General features: G+C 38.5%; 1 protein-coding gene across 6 annotated transcripts in view; it reads right to left on the minus strand.

Moving 5' to 3' along the window:
- The window catches only part of PCNX1 (pecanex 1), a 193,755-nt gene that overhangs the window by 131,880 nt on the left and 45,818 nt on the right, over positions 1–16,057 (minus strand). For 5 of the 6 annotated variants that reach the window (XM_062181387.1, XM_062181386.1, XM_062181383.1 and 2 more), the window contains exons 3-5: positions 8,177–8,282; positions 5,906–5,951; positions 4,414–4,503 (exon numbers count right to left, since the gene is read on the minus strand). In XM_062181387.1, coding sequence (XP_062037371.1) covers positions 4,414–4,503; positions 5,906–5,951; positions 8,177–8,282 — 242 coding nt within the window. Of the gene's footprint in view, positions 1–4,413; positions 4,504–5,905; positions 5,952–8,176; positions 8,283–11,781; positions 11,881–16,057 lie in introns of those variants that run through there. The other variant, XM_062181388.1, reaches the window with a different exon arrangement.

The raw sequence follows: 16,057 nt of genomic DNA on the forward strand, positions 1-16,057 counted from the left end.
TCTCAGTAGCATTTGGCAAAGTTGATCAATCCACTCTTGGAAGGCTGGGATATAACAGTCTCAATTTTCCTTCTATGTCACAAGTTATTTCTCTTCAGCGTTCTGGAATTAAACTAGAGAAGCTCAGGCTCAGTGCTCAGAACTTCTTGTTTCTCTATTGACACTGTCTCTCTTTCAGATCTCATCTAGTTTTCTGAACCCATGAAACGCTAACATTCAGAAATACCAACGATCAATTTCTCCATATTCCACCCAGACCTTGTGCTCATACTGGAGCATTCAAAAGTTCTGATCTTGGAAGGGAAGACATAAGTGAAAGCAGGCAGTGACACTGTAGATAACCCATTCTTAGACGCTGAAAAGGACAGGGTACATCCCCCACATCCTATGCTTTCTCCCAATTATCCTGAATCATGTAGCAAAACAAATGTCAACTAACCAACCAATTGCCAATCAACTAACTAAAGGTCACTGTCCAAACCAGAGAAGCATGAGGGTTTCAAAGGATAGTTAAGCCAGAATGAAAAACTGCCACTAGGTGGAGCCAAGCCACAGCCAGGACCAAGAAGAATTTGGATCAGGGAACTGCAAGCCAACTTACTATACAGGCTTGCCCTGTTAGTTCATGAACTGCATAATAATTCAACCTTTTACTTCACATGACTTACTTTTTTGGAGGGCAGAGAGGTAGCATTTATGCACTGATAATTCCTAAATTTAAAACCCCAATTGAGACTTCTTTGACCTGAAACTCATTGCCACTTACAGATATAACAGCATCTCACAGCAGATATGACCAAAATGGAACTCCCCCCATCTTATCACCCATATCCATATATACCCATGTATCCCCATCCATACATCTGCTCCTGTTCAGTATGCTCCATCTTCTCTGTCACTTAGCCCAAAGGCCCTGGAGTCCTCCATGAGTACTATTCCTCCTGACATATCCAGATCCAGCAACATATCCTCTTAATATCATCTACACACACACACACACACACAGAGCCAGCCTACTTCTCCCTATTCTGATCTGTGTCCTGGATTATTTCAACTACCTGCTAACTGAGCTCTCTGCTTCAGCTTTTGCCCCTTTTAATATATTCTGAACATATGAGCCATAGTAATTTAGTTAAATGTAACACAACCTGTTAGCAGTTCATCATCTCACCTGGAATTAATGGAATTAAAACTATTATCTTTCAAAGATTTTTAAAATTTATTTAAAAGGCAGAGTTAGAGAGGGAGGGAGAGACAGAAAGAGGTCTTCTATCTGCTGGTATGCCCCAGGTGGCCACACCAGCCAGGACTGGGGCAGGGAGAAGCCAGGAGCCAGGAGCTTCAACCAGGTCTTCCATACAGGTTGCCGGGGCCCAAGGACTTGGGACATTTTCTGTTGCTTTTCCCAGGCCATTAGTAGGAAGCTGAATAGGAAGTGGAGCAGCCCATATGGGATGCCAGCATCACAGGTGGTGATTTTATGTGTTATGCCACAATGCTGGCCTCAAAACCCTTGTCTTTGAAATGGCTTATAAGACTATTCAATTTGGCCTCTCACCCTACCCACACCAGCCACATCATTTCTCAAACCTGATAGGTATGTTCCTACTTTAGGGCTTTTGCTCTTTCTGTTCCTCAACATGAAGTGAAGCCCCTGATCCTCAGACAGCTTGACAGTTCACTCCTTCCGCAGGTCTTTGCTCTCAGTGTGGCTTTCCCTGCACCACTCTAACATCACAGTTTCTCCAGCCCCCACCTATCTTCTGTCTCTTTTTACAAACAGACATACCTGACTTAACACTTGTAAGATCCCATACTGTGGAATATACATGAAGACAGACAGGTATGCTTTGTATGGAAGCTACACAGAGGCAGAGATTTTTGTGCTGTGGCATAATGGGTTAAGACACTGACTGTGGCACCAGCATTCCATATGCATGCAGGTTCATGTCCTAGCTGCTCCACTTTTGATCCAGCTCCCTACTAATGTGCCTGGGAAAGCAGCCAAAAATGGCCCAAGTACTTGGGTCCCTGCACCCACATGGGAGAACCAGAAGCAACTCCTGGCTCCTGGCTTCAGCCTGGCCCAGCCCAGACCATTGCGGCCATTTGGGGAGTGAACCTCTCTGCCTCTGCCTCTCCCTCTCTTTAACTCTGGCTTTGAAATAAATAAATAAATAAATAAATAAATAAATAAATAAATCTTTTAAAAAAATAAAATAAACAGTGCCAGTCACTAATGAGTACTTGAAAATATGTTAAATGTTAACTAAATATGTGGAAAGTGTTATGTGATAAAAGTAAATTATGGCCGGCGCCGCGGCTCACTAGGCTAATCCTCTGCCTTGCGGCGCCGGCACACCGGGTTCTAGTCCTGGTCGGGGTGCCAGATCCTGTCCCAGTTGCCCCTCTTCCAGGCCAGCTCTCTGCTGTGGCCAGGGAGTGCAGTGGAGGATGGCCCAAGTGCTTGGGCCCTGCACCCCATGGGAGACCAGGAGAAGCACCTGGCTCCTGGCTTTGGATCAGTGCGGTGCGCCGGCCGCAGCGCGCCAGCCACAACGGCCAGTGGAGGGTGAACCAACGGCAAAGGAAGACTTTTCTCTCTGTCTCTCTCTCTCTCATTATCCACTCTGCCTGTCAAAAAAAAAAAAAAGTAAATTATGTAACTATATGAAAAAAGTAGTATAGTATAATGATTAAAGCGTAATTCAAAACTAGATTTGAATTATAGGTTTGCCACATTGTAGTGTGTGACTGTGGGCAAGTGTCATGTAACTTTCTAGCATGTAACATGCTCATCTATAAAGTGAAGTTAATAATGGGGTCAACTTCTTCATAGTAAAGATAAACTGGGCAAATGTATATGAAGTACTCAGAAGAGGACCTAAACCAGCAGTTGACAAACTAAAGCCCACAGAGCCAGATCTGACCCATTTTTTGATTTTGTAAATGAGATTTTAGGCGCATTATACTGCCTATGCACTTATGTGTTTATGGCTCCTTTCATCCCACAAAAGCACAGTGGCTGAGTAGCAAGAGAGACATATACCTACACATCTAACTGGTCCTTTTCAGAAAAAGGTTGCCAACCACCATCCTGGACAATAGTAAGTACACAGTGAATGTAGACATCATTATTTATGTTAGTGTGCAGCTGCAAGGGTAGGTTTGTGCATACATAATTCCCAACCTCCCATACTTACACATGATAGTTTCCAGATACAAAATATGACAGACATATGACCCCTAAATGTAGTGTCATCACAATCTCTAGGACTTGTTACTTAGCTGTTGAGACAATTTGATGGTTACATGTTATACAAAGGGTTATTATAATTCCCAAAGTGTTTTAAAAAGTATCTATAAGTATAAAGATAAGTAATTGTAATACAGAAAAGAAAGTTACAATGATAAACTTAAAATTCCAAGTACCAATAACAAAATACCCTTGTAAAAAATGGACTCGGATAAAATATTAAATTAATGGGAAAATGTCAAAATTTAGTTACTTATTTGTAATCTCATAAAAAAGTTTCATGATTAAGAATAGTTTATCAGCCTGTAGGCTCATCAACAGGCTAATAAAAATAACAAGGTTATAACAGGGTAAAAACAGAGAAAGAAGTTACTAACTCAATTCTGGTTCACTAATAATATAAACTTGGATAATCTCCATTTGAAACTGAGAATGACATAGCTGTCCTTTCATCTATAAAGATTAAAAGTCAAACACAAAAATGTGGTATCTTTGTACTGTTGGAATTTTGTCTATGAAATACATGAAATCTGTTCTCTTTATAACAAAAAAAAGTATTAAAAAGAGAATGCTATATCTAAAAAACTTCTCTATAAAATCCAAAACATTCATTACAATGAAGTTGACTAAGGAGAGGTCAAAATCACATATAGCCAAAATTCCTATCAACAATCTGCTACAGCAAAGTGCTATGTGGGAGACAGACACACAATTTCTAAAGTCCAACAGCAAGTTATTTCTCTGGTAAAACATTCTGCTGTTTCTGCCATTAGGGCAGAAATGTAGCAGCTGGCACTGAGAGATCACGGCAAATAGAAAGGACAGCTTTACATGCTAGTTTATCACCAAGCTGGGCTAGACATGCCAACCAACTAAAGGAAGAACAGATTCTTACTGCTCTTCTCATACTCACCCTGGGGCATACAGTCATAAAATTTCTTTTTCCATATTTATTTGGTAGAACATATAACTGAGCTCTTGTAGGCTAAAAGCACATGTAATTCTGTATTACTATTATCCCAATAAATCACTTCAATGTTTCTAAAGATAACTGTATTAACCTAGAATGAATCTCTGCCACAATGTGAGTTGCATATTCTACAAGTTCACCCTAGTCCCCCACATTATAATGTCCCAATGAAGAATAACGTTCTTACCCTGTTCTTCACTGCCTTCCTTACAAAGACTAGAGCTCTGGCCCAGACTTAAACTGATATCATCAGAAGTCTTAGCGGTGTCTGTATCTCCTACAAAGTTAAAAGAAATATGTGAGCATATTATATTCAAAGTAAAGAATGTAATATGTCATAGCCAATGGAGAACACCAAGGAAAATGGTACATACCAACTAAAGCAGTGCTTGTGAATCCAAGGCTACAATAATGGAAAACGCACTGAACTAATAAGAAGGATCACAGACTATAAGAGCACATAATTAATCTCACACTACAAAACAAATATTATGAAAGCTTCATAATGCTAACTAACAAAATTAGTTCCTTAGAAGTTTAATTCTAAAAAGAAATGCAGGGGGTCAGTGCCGTGGCACAGTAGGTTAGTCTTCCGCCTGCGACACCAGCATCTCATATGGGCACTGGTTCTAGTCCCAGTAGCTCCTCTTCCAGTCCAGCTCTCTGCTATGGCCTGGGAAAGCAGTAGAAAATGGCCCAGGTACTTGGGCCCCTGCACTTGCGTGGGAGACCAGGAAGAAGCTCCTGGCTCCTGGCTTCGGATCAGTGCAGCTTTGGCCTTTGCGGCCATTTGGGGAGTGAACCAACAGAAGGAAGACCTTTCTCTCTGTCTCTTCCTCTCACTGTAGCTCTACCTCTCAAGTAAATAAAAAGAATCTTTAAAAAAAAAAAAAAAGAAAAGAAAAGAAATGCAAATAACATAGTAACAACAAATTTCCTGAGGAAATTCAGAAAGCTAAAAACTGAAGAGGAAAAATAATATGAAGTATATATGAAGCACATGTATTAAGCAAAAGGCAGGAAAAAACTTTAAGCTTTCTTATTGTCTCATTTACACCCACATTTGAAAGTTTCACATCAAATTAGTTTGGCGTAAGTATTTGGTGCAATAGTCAAAAAACCACTTGGGACATACACACATCCATCATAGTGCCTGGATTTAAGTCCCAGCTCCATCTCAATTCCAGCTTCCTGCATTACCCTGGGAGGCAGCAGGTGATGTGTCAAGTACTGGAGTCCCTGACACCCATATCAGAGACTGGAACTGTGTTGGGCTGGGGCCAGCCTTAGCTGTGGTGGTCATCTGAGGAGTGAAACAGTCAGTGGATGAAGATCTTTGTCTGTCTCTCTGCATTTCAAATAAATAAATTTTAAAAAATTTTAAATTATTATGAGTTTTCCTTCAGGCAAAGAAGTCTCTTACAGGAAGAAGCTTCATTAAAAGTTCGAGGAAAATTCACATCACCTTTTAATGCCATTGTCCATGAACTTTTTTGAAGCCACTTTATAGATTAAGAACTTAGGGGAACACCACTAAGTGTTATTTAGTAAGATAATTTTATCTATAAACATTTTTTAATGATTTTTCATTACATTTGAATGTATCATGCTGTTATTTTTATTACAGCCAAACGTGAAATGCAAAGGCAAAGGCAAGTTTCAAGTTAGATCATTTCTACCTTTAATAGTTGCTGCTGTTCCAAGACGAGAGGAACCAGATCCAATCTGAAAACATGACAGAAAGTAAAAATAAACTTGTTAAAATTGTGGCTATGTATCATTATAGATTATTATAGACTAGCAAGATTATCAAACAAAATTATCATATTATCAAAACATGCTTACCAGCCACTTTATCAATATTAAAAGATACCTGTTGAGCATGTTCCATCACAGCCACATGGGCTGTCTGCTTCAGCACGTGCTGTGTATATTTTACAAATGTGTTGAGATGCTGAGCCCCCAATCGCTGGATACTTCCAACCTCAAGCAACTCATCTCCTGCACTTCTTGTAATTTGTAATATTTTATCATGTTCATGTTATAAATAAAAGCAAAACCAGACACTGAGTCTATCTAAATTAACTTTATACTTCTTGGGTATATAACGAAAGGTTAAAGGCCAAAAGAAATTAATATATGCTATAAAGAGCAACATGAATTTTACTGTCCAACTGTTAGTGCATCAATTTGTTCTTAGCTCCAAACAAAAGTAAGTACTTCTTTGAAGATGGCTATAGCATTTTAAAAGGACAAAAATCTATGGCACCCACAAAAATAAGTTGTTAGCACAAAGCACAAAAGAGAAAACAAAAATCTGATTGCTGAACTTTTAGTGTATGCATCCAGCCATTATTTATTATACTACCATAAAACTCATATAAGTAAATACCACAAATTCCAAATATTCAGGATACCAGATATAGCAACATGACAGCTATTCTAACATGTTTTTCATGAATTCAAAGAATAAAACAGTCAGACAAACTTAGCATCATAAAATAAAATTCAGAACATCACATGGGGCGAGTGAGGGTCACAGTGACTAAAACACCTGTGTCCCATACCCAAGAGCCTCGTCTGTGTTCAGCTTCCATTTCCTATCCAGCCTCCTGATTACACCCGCCCTGGCAGGCAGCAGGTGATGGCTGAAGTACTTGGGTCCCTGCCACCCACATGGGAGACCCCGATTAAATTCCTGATTCCTGGTTTTGGTCTGGCCCAGGCCTACATGTTGAGGGACTTTGGGGAGTGAACCAGTGAAAGGAAGCTCAATCTTCATCTCTCTCTCTTCCTCTCAAATAAAAAATGAAAGTTCAAATAAAATCCCTTTAAAAAGTGAGCTGTTTTCTAGATTCTGACATCACTCAGAGGTTTTTTTACTTCTAAATAATGGAAGGCCTGACATAATGGCCACTGAAACCCGGTGACAATTTTCTCACAAAATTCAGTGTCACACACTCACAGACCTTTCCACTAGCTATGGAGTCATCCACTCAGAAGGCAAGCAGGAGTAACTGGGAGACACTCAGGATGAAAAAGGCAACTGCAGCAGAAAAACTCAGTGGAGGCTACACAACATGAGGCTTCAGCACACTTGCACAGTTACTGAATTAAGTTAAAAGTAAATGTTACAGAGCTGGCGCTGTGGCGTAGCAGGTAAAGCTACTGCCTGCAGTGCCGGCATCCCAAATGGGCACCGGTTTGAGTCCTGGCTGCTCTACTTCCAATCCAGCTCTCTGCTAAGGCCTGGGAAAGCAGTAGGAGATGGCCCAAGTCCTTGGGCCCCTGCACCCACGTGGGAGACCCGAAAGAAGCTCTTGGCTCCTGGCTTCAGATCGGCACAGCTCCGGCCATTGTGGCCAATTGGGGAGTGAACCATCGAATGGAAGATCTCTCTCTCTCTCTCTGCCTCTCCTCTTCTCTCTGTGTAACTCTTTAAAATAAATCTTTAAAAAAAAAAAAAAAAGTAAATGTCACATGTCAGACATTAAAGCTGGCAAAAGCAGATTTACTTTCTACTTAATGCTCCTCAGTTAACAGAATGCACACTGAAAATTCTGAGCAAGCTCTTTTTTTCTTTTTCCTGGACTGTTTAGACTAGGGATAACTGTAGAAAAAAAATCTATACCTCTCCAATGCAGATAATGTAAAGGTCATTAACAGCACAAGCCAAGAAGCTAAATTTCCAAAGGGCAACTACTACAGCTGTCTTGAGCAGAACTATACACCCAGGAAGGGTATGTGGTGTGTGCTCAGCAAACATGTACTTAATTAATGTGAAATGTCAGTTTAAAATAAGAATACTGATGAAAGATCATAAGCAATCAGAAAACTAAGATTCAGAACAATAAATGCGAACATCAACTGACTGTTACAGGCATGAAAACAACAGTGAGCACTATCAGGAGGAGAGGGAAAAGGCAAAATAAAATAGCACAGGTTCCTACCTGGTTGCTTGGATCTAGCCCAGCATATGAATTTCTTGAACTACAACCAACTGGGGGTGTGGCCTCACGAATGAACTCAGACATTTCAATCCCTCCACCAGGGTCACTGTGGAGAAAAACAGAGCAACTGTCATGATTCTGGCACTTATGATTTTATTTCTTTATTATTTATTGAGTTATACATTTTCCTATAAAACTTAGAGGTTCTGATTTTTAATACAGCAAAGAGAAAAAAGTAAAGAATGAATATTCTTCATTTATAAATCTGATAACTGTTTTATAACCATATCATTTCAAAATATTTAAAACTCTTATTCCAAACTGTACACAGTCCAACATTAGAAACTCACCTTAATTACAATTACAGTAAATATTTTATGATATGTTCCCTAAGACTACTCTAGCAAAGAAATGATTGCCTTTGTTTCCCAAGAGCAAACAGAAATTAGTCAGCTGCCAACACAGAAAGTAATCAGCATTACTTTAACTGACTGAGCTGCAGGACACAACGATGAACATACAAGTATGAGAACAGTACCAGCATCCCATACGGGTGCTGGTTTGAGTCCTGGCTGTTCCACTTCCAATCTAGCTCCCCGCTAATGACCTGGGAATGCAGTGGACGATGGCCCAAGTACTTGGGTCCCTGCACCCAAATGGAAGACCCAGAAGAAGCTTCTGGCTCCTGGCTTTGGGTGGATCCAGCTCCAACCATTTCGGCCACTTGGAGAGTGAATCAGCAGATGGAAGATCTCAACCTTTCTCAATCTCTCTCTCTGCCTGTCCCTCTCTGTAACTCTGCCTTTCAAATAAATAAATAAATCTTTAAAAAAAATCAACTAACAAAAAAATATTAAAATCTGGCTGAAAGAAGGGAGGCAAATTCATGATGGGATTGAAACTGCATCCTGACACATCTAAAGACATCCCTCACAGAAAGACTTCTCCATCACATGAGTCAAAAACTCTCCTAAGCCTGACTGGGTGGGGCAGTCAAAAGATACAGACAATACAGAATTTGCTTCCAAGCATATCTTTCATTTATCATGACAGCAGTTTGAATTCTAGTATTTTATTATTAATTATTAATGGCCTCTATAATGTCCTTGTTTGCTTAATGGGCTCCTAAGTCTACACCATTGACTATAATTAGCTATCTAATGTGCAATAATGAACCTAGCTTTCTAACTTGCTCTTCATTTATAAAAATAAAAACAAACCACACTGGGAATGGGGTGACTGTAGTTCATGTAACTGAGAGAACTAACAGGCTCCAAACACAGGAAGGGATAGGGAATGGCTCATTGCCAGATTTGATCGGCTTACAAAGAATATTATGCATTCAACCCCACAAAAATGTACAAACACTACATGTTAATCAAAAAACTTTTTAACAGGGACCTGCATTGTGTTATAGCAGGTAAAGCCATCACTTGTGACACCAGCATCCCATATGGGCACCGGTCTTAATCCTGGCTGCTCCACTTCCAATCCAGCTTCCTGCTGATGGCCTGGGAATGCAAGGCCCAAGAGTTTGGGTCCCTACCCACCATATGGGAGACCTGGAAGAAGCTCCAGGCTCCTGGCTTCAGCTTGGTTGCTATTGCAGCCATCTGGGGAGTGAACCAGAGGACAGAAGATCTCTCTCTGTCTTTCCCTCTCTTGTGTAACTCTTTCAAATAAATAACATCTTTACAAAAAAAAAGGCAAGCCAAAAACTCTTAATGAAATAATTTAAAAACATAGGGGCCAGTGCTGTGGTGAGTTAAGCTACCACTCGAACACCATACCCCACCTGAATACCAGTTTGAGTCCCAGCTGCTCCTCTTCCATTACAACTGTCTGTTAATGTGCCTAGGAAAGCAGCAGAAAATGACCCAAGGATTTGGGCCCCTGCCACCCATTAGGAGACCATGAAAGAGTACCAGGCTCCTGGCTTCAGCTTGGTGCAGCTCCAACTGTTGCAGCCACTTGGGGAATTAACCAATAGATAAAAAAAACCAATCCCTCTAACTCTGCCTCTCAAATAAAAAAAAATAAATAAATAAAACAACCTGGAACTCAGTCACAAACTTAATGGCCAAGTCAGTGCCTAGATACCCACATGTAGGAGGAGTAGAATATCCTCAGGTCTGCGAGCTGTTGGGTGGTGACTCACACACACCATAGAAAAATGTAAAGTGTGTATAGTGTATACAAAGGCAGATGCCACAGCAGTGAGTTAGTGATGAATGAGAACCAGTTACCATACTCTGATCTCCATTGAATATATCCTCTAAGTCGCAGAAATCAAAATGTAGAGGGCAAGGTGAAGAAAAAGAATAAAATAACACCACAGAAAGGATAAGAGAGCCGATGTACCCATTTAAACTGTGTAACACAATGGCTTTTTGTATATTCATAAAGCTATTAAACCATCAGTTCTAGAAGGTTTTAACACCTCAAAAACAAGCCCTTTTAACTACTACTCTCCTTACCTTTGCCATCCTCCCCAGCCTTGGTAGCCACTCATCTATTTCCTGTCTCTACAGCTTTAGCTAATCTGGACATTTGATATAAATGGAACTATACAGTACATGATCAGTTGTGCCTAGCTTCTTTCACTTAGTATGCTTTCAAGGCTCACCCACATTGTAGCATGTGTCAGTACTTCATTCCTTTTTCTGGCCTTACAATACTGCACTGCATGGATAGACCTCAGCTGATGGACAGTCTTGCCCAACTTTATACATTCCTTCTAATGGTAAGATGAAATGACTACAATCTAAATGTGAAGTTATTAATAATAAACAAAAACAAATATATATTAAGTACTAATTATACTCTAATCATAGGAATATAATAGGTCTCAGAAAAGGAATGTAACAGATCTCAGAAAAGGTCATTCATGTATGGAGTTCAGGTACAAGAGCAAGCTACAGGTAATACTTAGCACTCTACAATGTCTACAATGTGTCAACATATCTGGTCTTTTCTCCACAAACCTAAATGGACGTATACTCAGAACCAGTGAGAACTAAGACAAGGTGTGAACACAAGATCTTTAAACTCTAAACTCTTCTATAAGAAGCCACACTAACTTTCAAATTGGCATTTGAAGTTCTCTTTGCAGTTCAAAACCAAAAGTCAACATCATTATCCAGAACAAGATATCTTTACTGCATCATGGGGTTACTTAATTCTTGATTGTAGCTGACTGTCCTGTTCACTGCAGGATGGTTAGCAGCATCCCTGGCCTTTACCCACTAGATACCAGTAGCATCCCCCAGCTTGCAACAATCAAAACCAGCTCCAAATGTGCCCTGCGGGGCAAATCACTCTCAGTTGAGAAACAATGATCTAGACCTAATAGTCAATGGTTGACATCAAGTGGGAAGAAAGGCAGTGTTAAAGGAACAAAGATATAAAGAAAAAAAAAAATGGACAGATCCTACATATATACATATTCCTCTAGCAAAATTCTGTACTTTTACAAATTTAGAAGTTGAATTTTTAGCCAATGGAAAGCTGTTCTAAGTACAGCTAAACATACAAAACGGCTGAACGAGAGTTTGTTTTATCAGCAAGAATTGGAGGTTTTTAGCAATGGAGATTTCAGCACATACCTGGAAAGCACAGTAGTTTATAATTCGCACAGAAGCAAAGTGGGCTACTGCAGTAAGCAATACACCAAATTCAGGGAATCTCTACCTTTATGCCTTAATCTCCCCATCTGTTAAAAAAAAAACACAAACCAGGTACAGGGAAAGGCAGAAAAGCAGAAGGGGCCTAACCCAAGTTATAGAGGAGACTTCACAAACTAATGTTTGATTATCAATATCATATTAACTGCTTATGCCCAAGCCTTGATCAAAAACTTCACAGCATCATTATGGTACAAAGTTTACAAATCTAATCTGGATTATAATGATGCTCACAAAAATATGATAAAAAGACTCCCTAAACAGAAAAACTCAGCCTCAAATTCAACTTCATAAAGCTTGTATTACAAGCATTACTGCCATGAGAAACAGGAAAAATAGTCTGTCTCTAAAGTATTTGCATTCAAATCCTAAAATTCAATGTGCTAAAGCACTAGAAACAAAATACAAACATTAATGACTTTGACTCCTTCTCTAAGACAAAGATCTTTCAGCATTTTCCATCTGCTTTATCACATAAAAGGCCAATAAGAACCACAAGGTTCAAGCAGTCCTACTCTATTTACTCATTCACACAACTGTCATATGATTGATAGCTATGGTGTACCAAGTACAGTGACAAGCTCTAGAAATAAAAGTGTATGCTTTTTGATTGATTTATTTTCCTCTAAACAGAATGTGAGGATTACAAGTAGGAGGTTAAACAAGAAGAGATGACAAAACCAAAAATCTACAAAGATCTTACTTAATGGTAAAACTTTAAATACATTCTAAAATTAGGAAAAAAAAAGACAAGAATGGACACTATTACTGTTTCAATTTAAAGCATGTGCTAGAAGTCATAACCACGAACAACTAAAAAAAAATAAGAAGTGTAAGGACTAGAAATAAAATTCATCATTTATAAAATACCAAGAAATGACAAAATATTATAATAAGGAGCTTAGTAAGTTTGCTGAATACAAAGTAAACTGCTATATTTAAGGAGGAAAAATAAAGATGTAATAAAAAATTTTGTGACAAAGAAAAATACTACAAGAATGATTTAGTAAGTTTCCTTTAAATGGAGAAAATGGTAAACCTTTACTGAAAGACATTTTGAAAGACAACCAAGAGATTTAACATTGTAGATAAAAATTCTCAGCAAAATGACAGACATATCCAATGAAACATCAATAAAAATACCAAGTTCTCACAGAAATTGCCTAGTAGATACCAACTTTGTTTCAAAGAGAAAAGAGACAAGAACAGCAAAGTCACTCCTAAGGAACAAGGTAATAGGGTTGCTCCACCAAATGCTCAATTATACAGTAAAACCCCAGTAATGAGGCTAGTGTAGTAAAGGCTCAACTAGATCAACTAGATCAACCCAGCAGAAAATAGCACCCAGAGACTACTACTACTACCACACACAGGGACTTGACTTACAACTGAGACAGGACCTCAGATTATGAGGGAAAAGATAGTTCATTTAACAAATACTGGGTAAACAAGTCATTCATAAGAAAAAACAGTAAGTCTCAAATTCCTGCCCAGAGCTACAGACTAAAATAATTTCAGATAATATTCAAATGTGACAATAAAACGATAATCAAACTCTAAGACGTCAACATAGGATAGTATCCTTCTGACCTCTGTGGAGGGAATAGTTGCTTGACACAAAAATGCTAATTAGAAATGATAAATTATATTAAATCTAAGAATGTATAATAATCACAAGAAACATTAAGGAAAGAGAAATAAAACACAGACTAGAAGATATCCATAATGTACATAACTAACAACAGTAGAATGAATATACAAAAAATTCTATAAATAGCAAAAATACAACTCCAAAGAAAAATGAAATAAATAAATAGGAGGGCAAAGAATAAAAACCTAAATGGTACATAAACTCATGTAAAATAATGTACTCAACCTCCTTAATAATCAGAAAGATTAACTAAAAGTAACAATGAGAAACTTCACACTCAACTGAAGGCAAATTTCCCTTTAAGATTTTATTTATTTGAAAGGCAGAGTGAAAGAGGGAAAGGGAGAGACAGAAAAAAGAGATCTTCCATCCTCTGGTTCACTTCCCAAGTGGCAGCAACAGCCAGGGCTGGGCCAGACTAAAGCCAGAAGCCAGGACTCCATTTGGGTCTCTCACCTCAGTGGCAGGGATCCAAGCACTTGGCCTATCCTGTGGTGCTTTCCCAGATGCATTAGCATGGAGCTGGATGGGAAGCAGAGCAGATGGGACTCAACCAGAGCTCTGATATGGAGGGCCTGGCACTTTCACTGCACCACAACACAGGTCCCTAAATGCAATTTTTTAAAAAAAAATTTATTTATTTACTTCAAAATCAGAGTTGGGGGGGGAGAGAAAGAGATCTTCCGTCACTCCCCAAATGGTCACAATGGTCAGGACTGCACCAGGCCGAAGCCAGGAGCCCAGAGTTTCTTCAGATTCTCCCACTGGGTTCAGGAAGCCCAAGCAGTGAGCCATCTGCTGCTGCTTTCACCTAGCCCATTAGCTGGGAGCTCGATGAGAAGGCAGCTTTACCTAACATGCCATAACTCGAGCCCCTAAATGCCAATTTTTAAAGGTTACCAATATCAAACATTGATAAAGATTTGGAAAGATAACTTTCACACATAAATGGTTAGAGTGTAAATTGGCAAAAATCATTTTGGACAACAATAAAATGGAACATGATAACTTTCAAAATAAATAAGTAAATCTTTTTTAAAAAAAAGAAAATGTCTTATGAGCCAGGTTACATAAACTATACATACATATGTACACATAAGCCAAGTTACATAAACTACATATACACATATACACACGAGCCAGGTTACATAAACTATATATACACTCGAAGACACACAGAATAATGTGCTATCAGAGGAAACCCTGAAACACCTGATGGCTATGAACAGAAGAATGGGTAAATAGGTTGTTGCCATCCCTACAATGGTAGACAATTATGACAATAAACATGGGTAAACTAACTACAAACATCAACAAGGGTTAGCCAGTAAGATATAGTGTAATCTGCATAAAAGTACCTCCAAAAAATACATTCTATATGATTCATTGTAGGATGTCCTAAAGCAGATATAATAAATAATATACTTAGGGATTATTTACAAAAATTTTATAACAGTAAAGAAAAGAGAATGATTCACACAAAATTAAAGATAGTCACTTTTGAGGGAAGAATGGCATGAAATGGGAAAAGTATGCATGGAGCTTATATAATTTATGTCTTATTTGTTAAACTGTGCAGCAAGTAAATATTCATTGGATTATTATTCTCTATACATCTATTTGATGTGCTGTTTGAAATATATATACTTGTGTTAGAGGTACAGTAGGACTTGTCTCCCCAAAACTCATGTCTTAACGTTACTGGTTAGACTTCAATGTCTTAATGTTATTGGTTAATGGATTAAGAGTGAAGAGCTGATCTAACTGTAGCAGCTACGAGGCAGATCTGTGAAAGGTGTTTAGTAGGTCACAGGAGGCGTGTCCTCAGAGGGTGGTTCTCAAGAGAGTTGATTACTATTCGAGCTCAAGTTCAAGCCTAGGTTCTCTTCTGCTTCTTGGTTCACCTTGTGATTGTGTCTGCACACCCACCAGGACCAGCCTCCATGGACACTGGACCATATGGGTCTACCAGTAAGTCAAAACAAATCTTCTTTCACAACAAGTTCCTCTTTAATTTTTAAAGTCACAAAAATCAGCCTAATACAATTTACATTTCATAATAAAAATTTTAATTAAAATGGAAAAAAATCCAATAACAAGAGCAACTAAATATATATATATATACCCATATATTATTTATATGTAAAATACCTAGAAATAATTAGAATTACAAAGTGACAACCATGTCTCAAACTGTCTTAAGTGCCTTGCATATATTATTTAACATATCCTCAGCAAGAATGCCATGACACAATACTATTATTTACCTCATTTTGTGATGTGGATTCAAAGCATAAAATGCTTAATTTCTCCAAGATTATACAATTAGGAAGTGATATGCATCTCAGCCAACTAAGTGCAAAGTCTACATTTTGTTTGCTTACTCATTATAATAGCATACATTTATTAATAGAAATTAACAGAAAAAGTAGATTCAGGAAATAAGCAGAATGCATTAAAAATCTGAAATTTTGAGACATAAATGATAAGTGAATAATTGGATGACAATGGAAATAAATGGAAACCTCATCCATGTCCCTGGATGAA

This window comes from Lepus europaeus, chromosome 22, assembly GCF_033115175.1.
Source record: "Lepus europaeus isolate LE1 chromosome 22, mLepTim1.pri, whole genome shotgun sequence".
Lineage (NCBI taxonomy): Eukaryota > Metazoa > Chordata > Mammalia > Lagomorpha > Leporidae > Lepus > Lepus europaeus.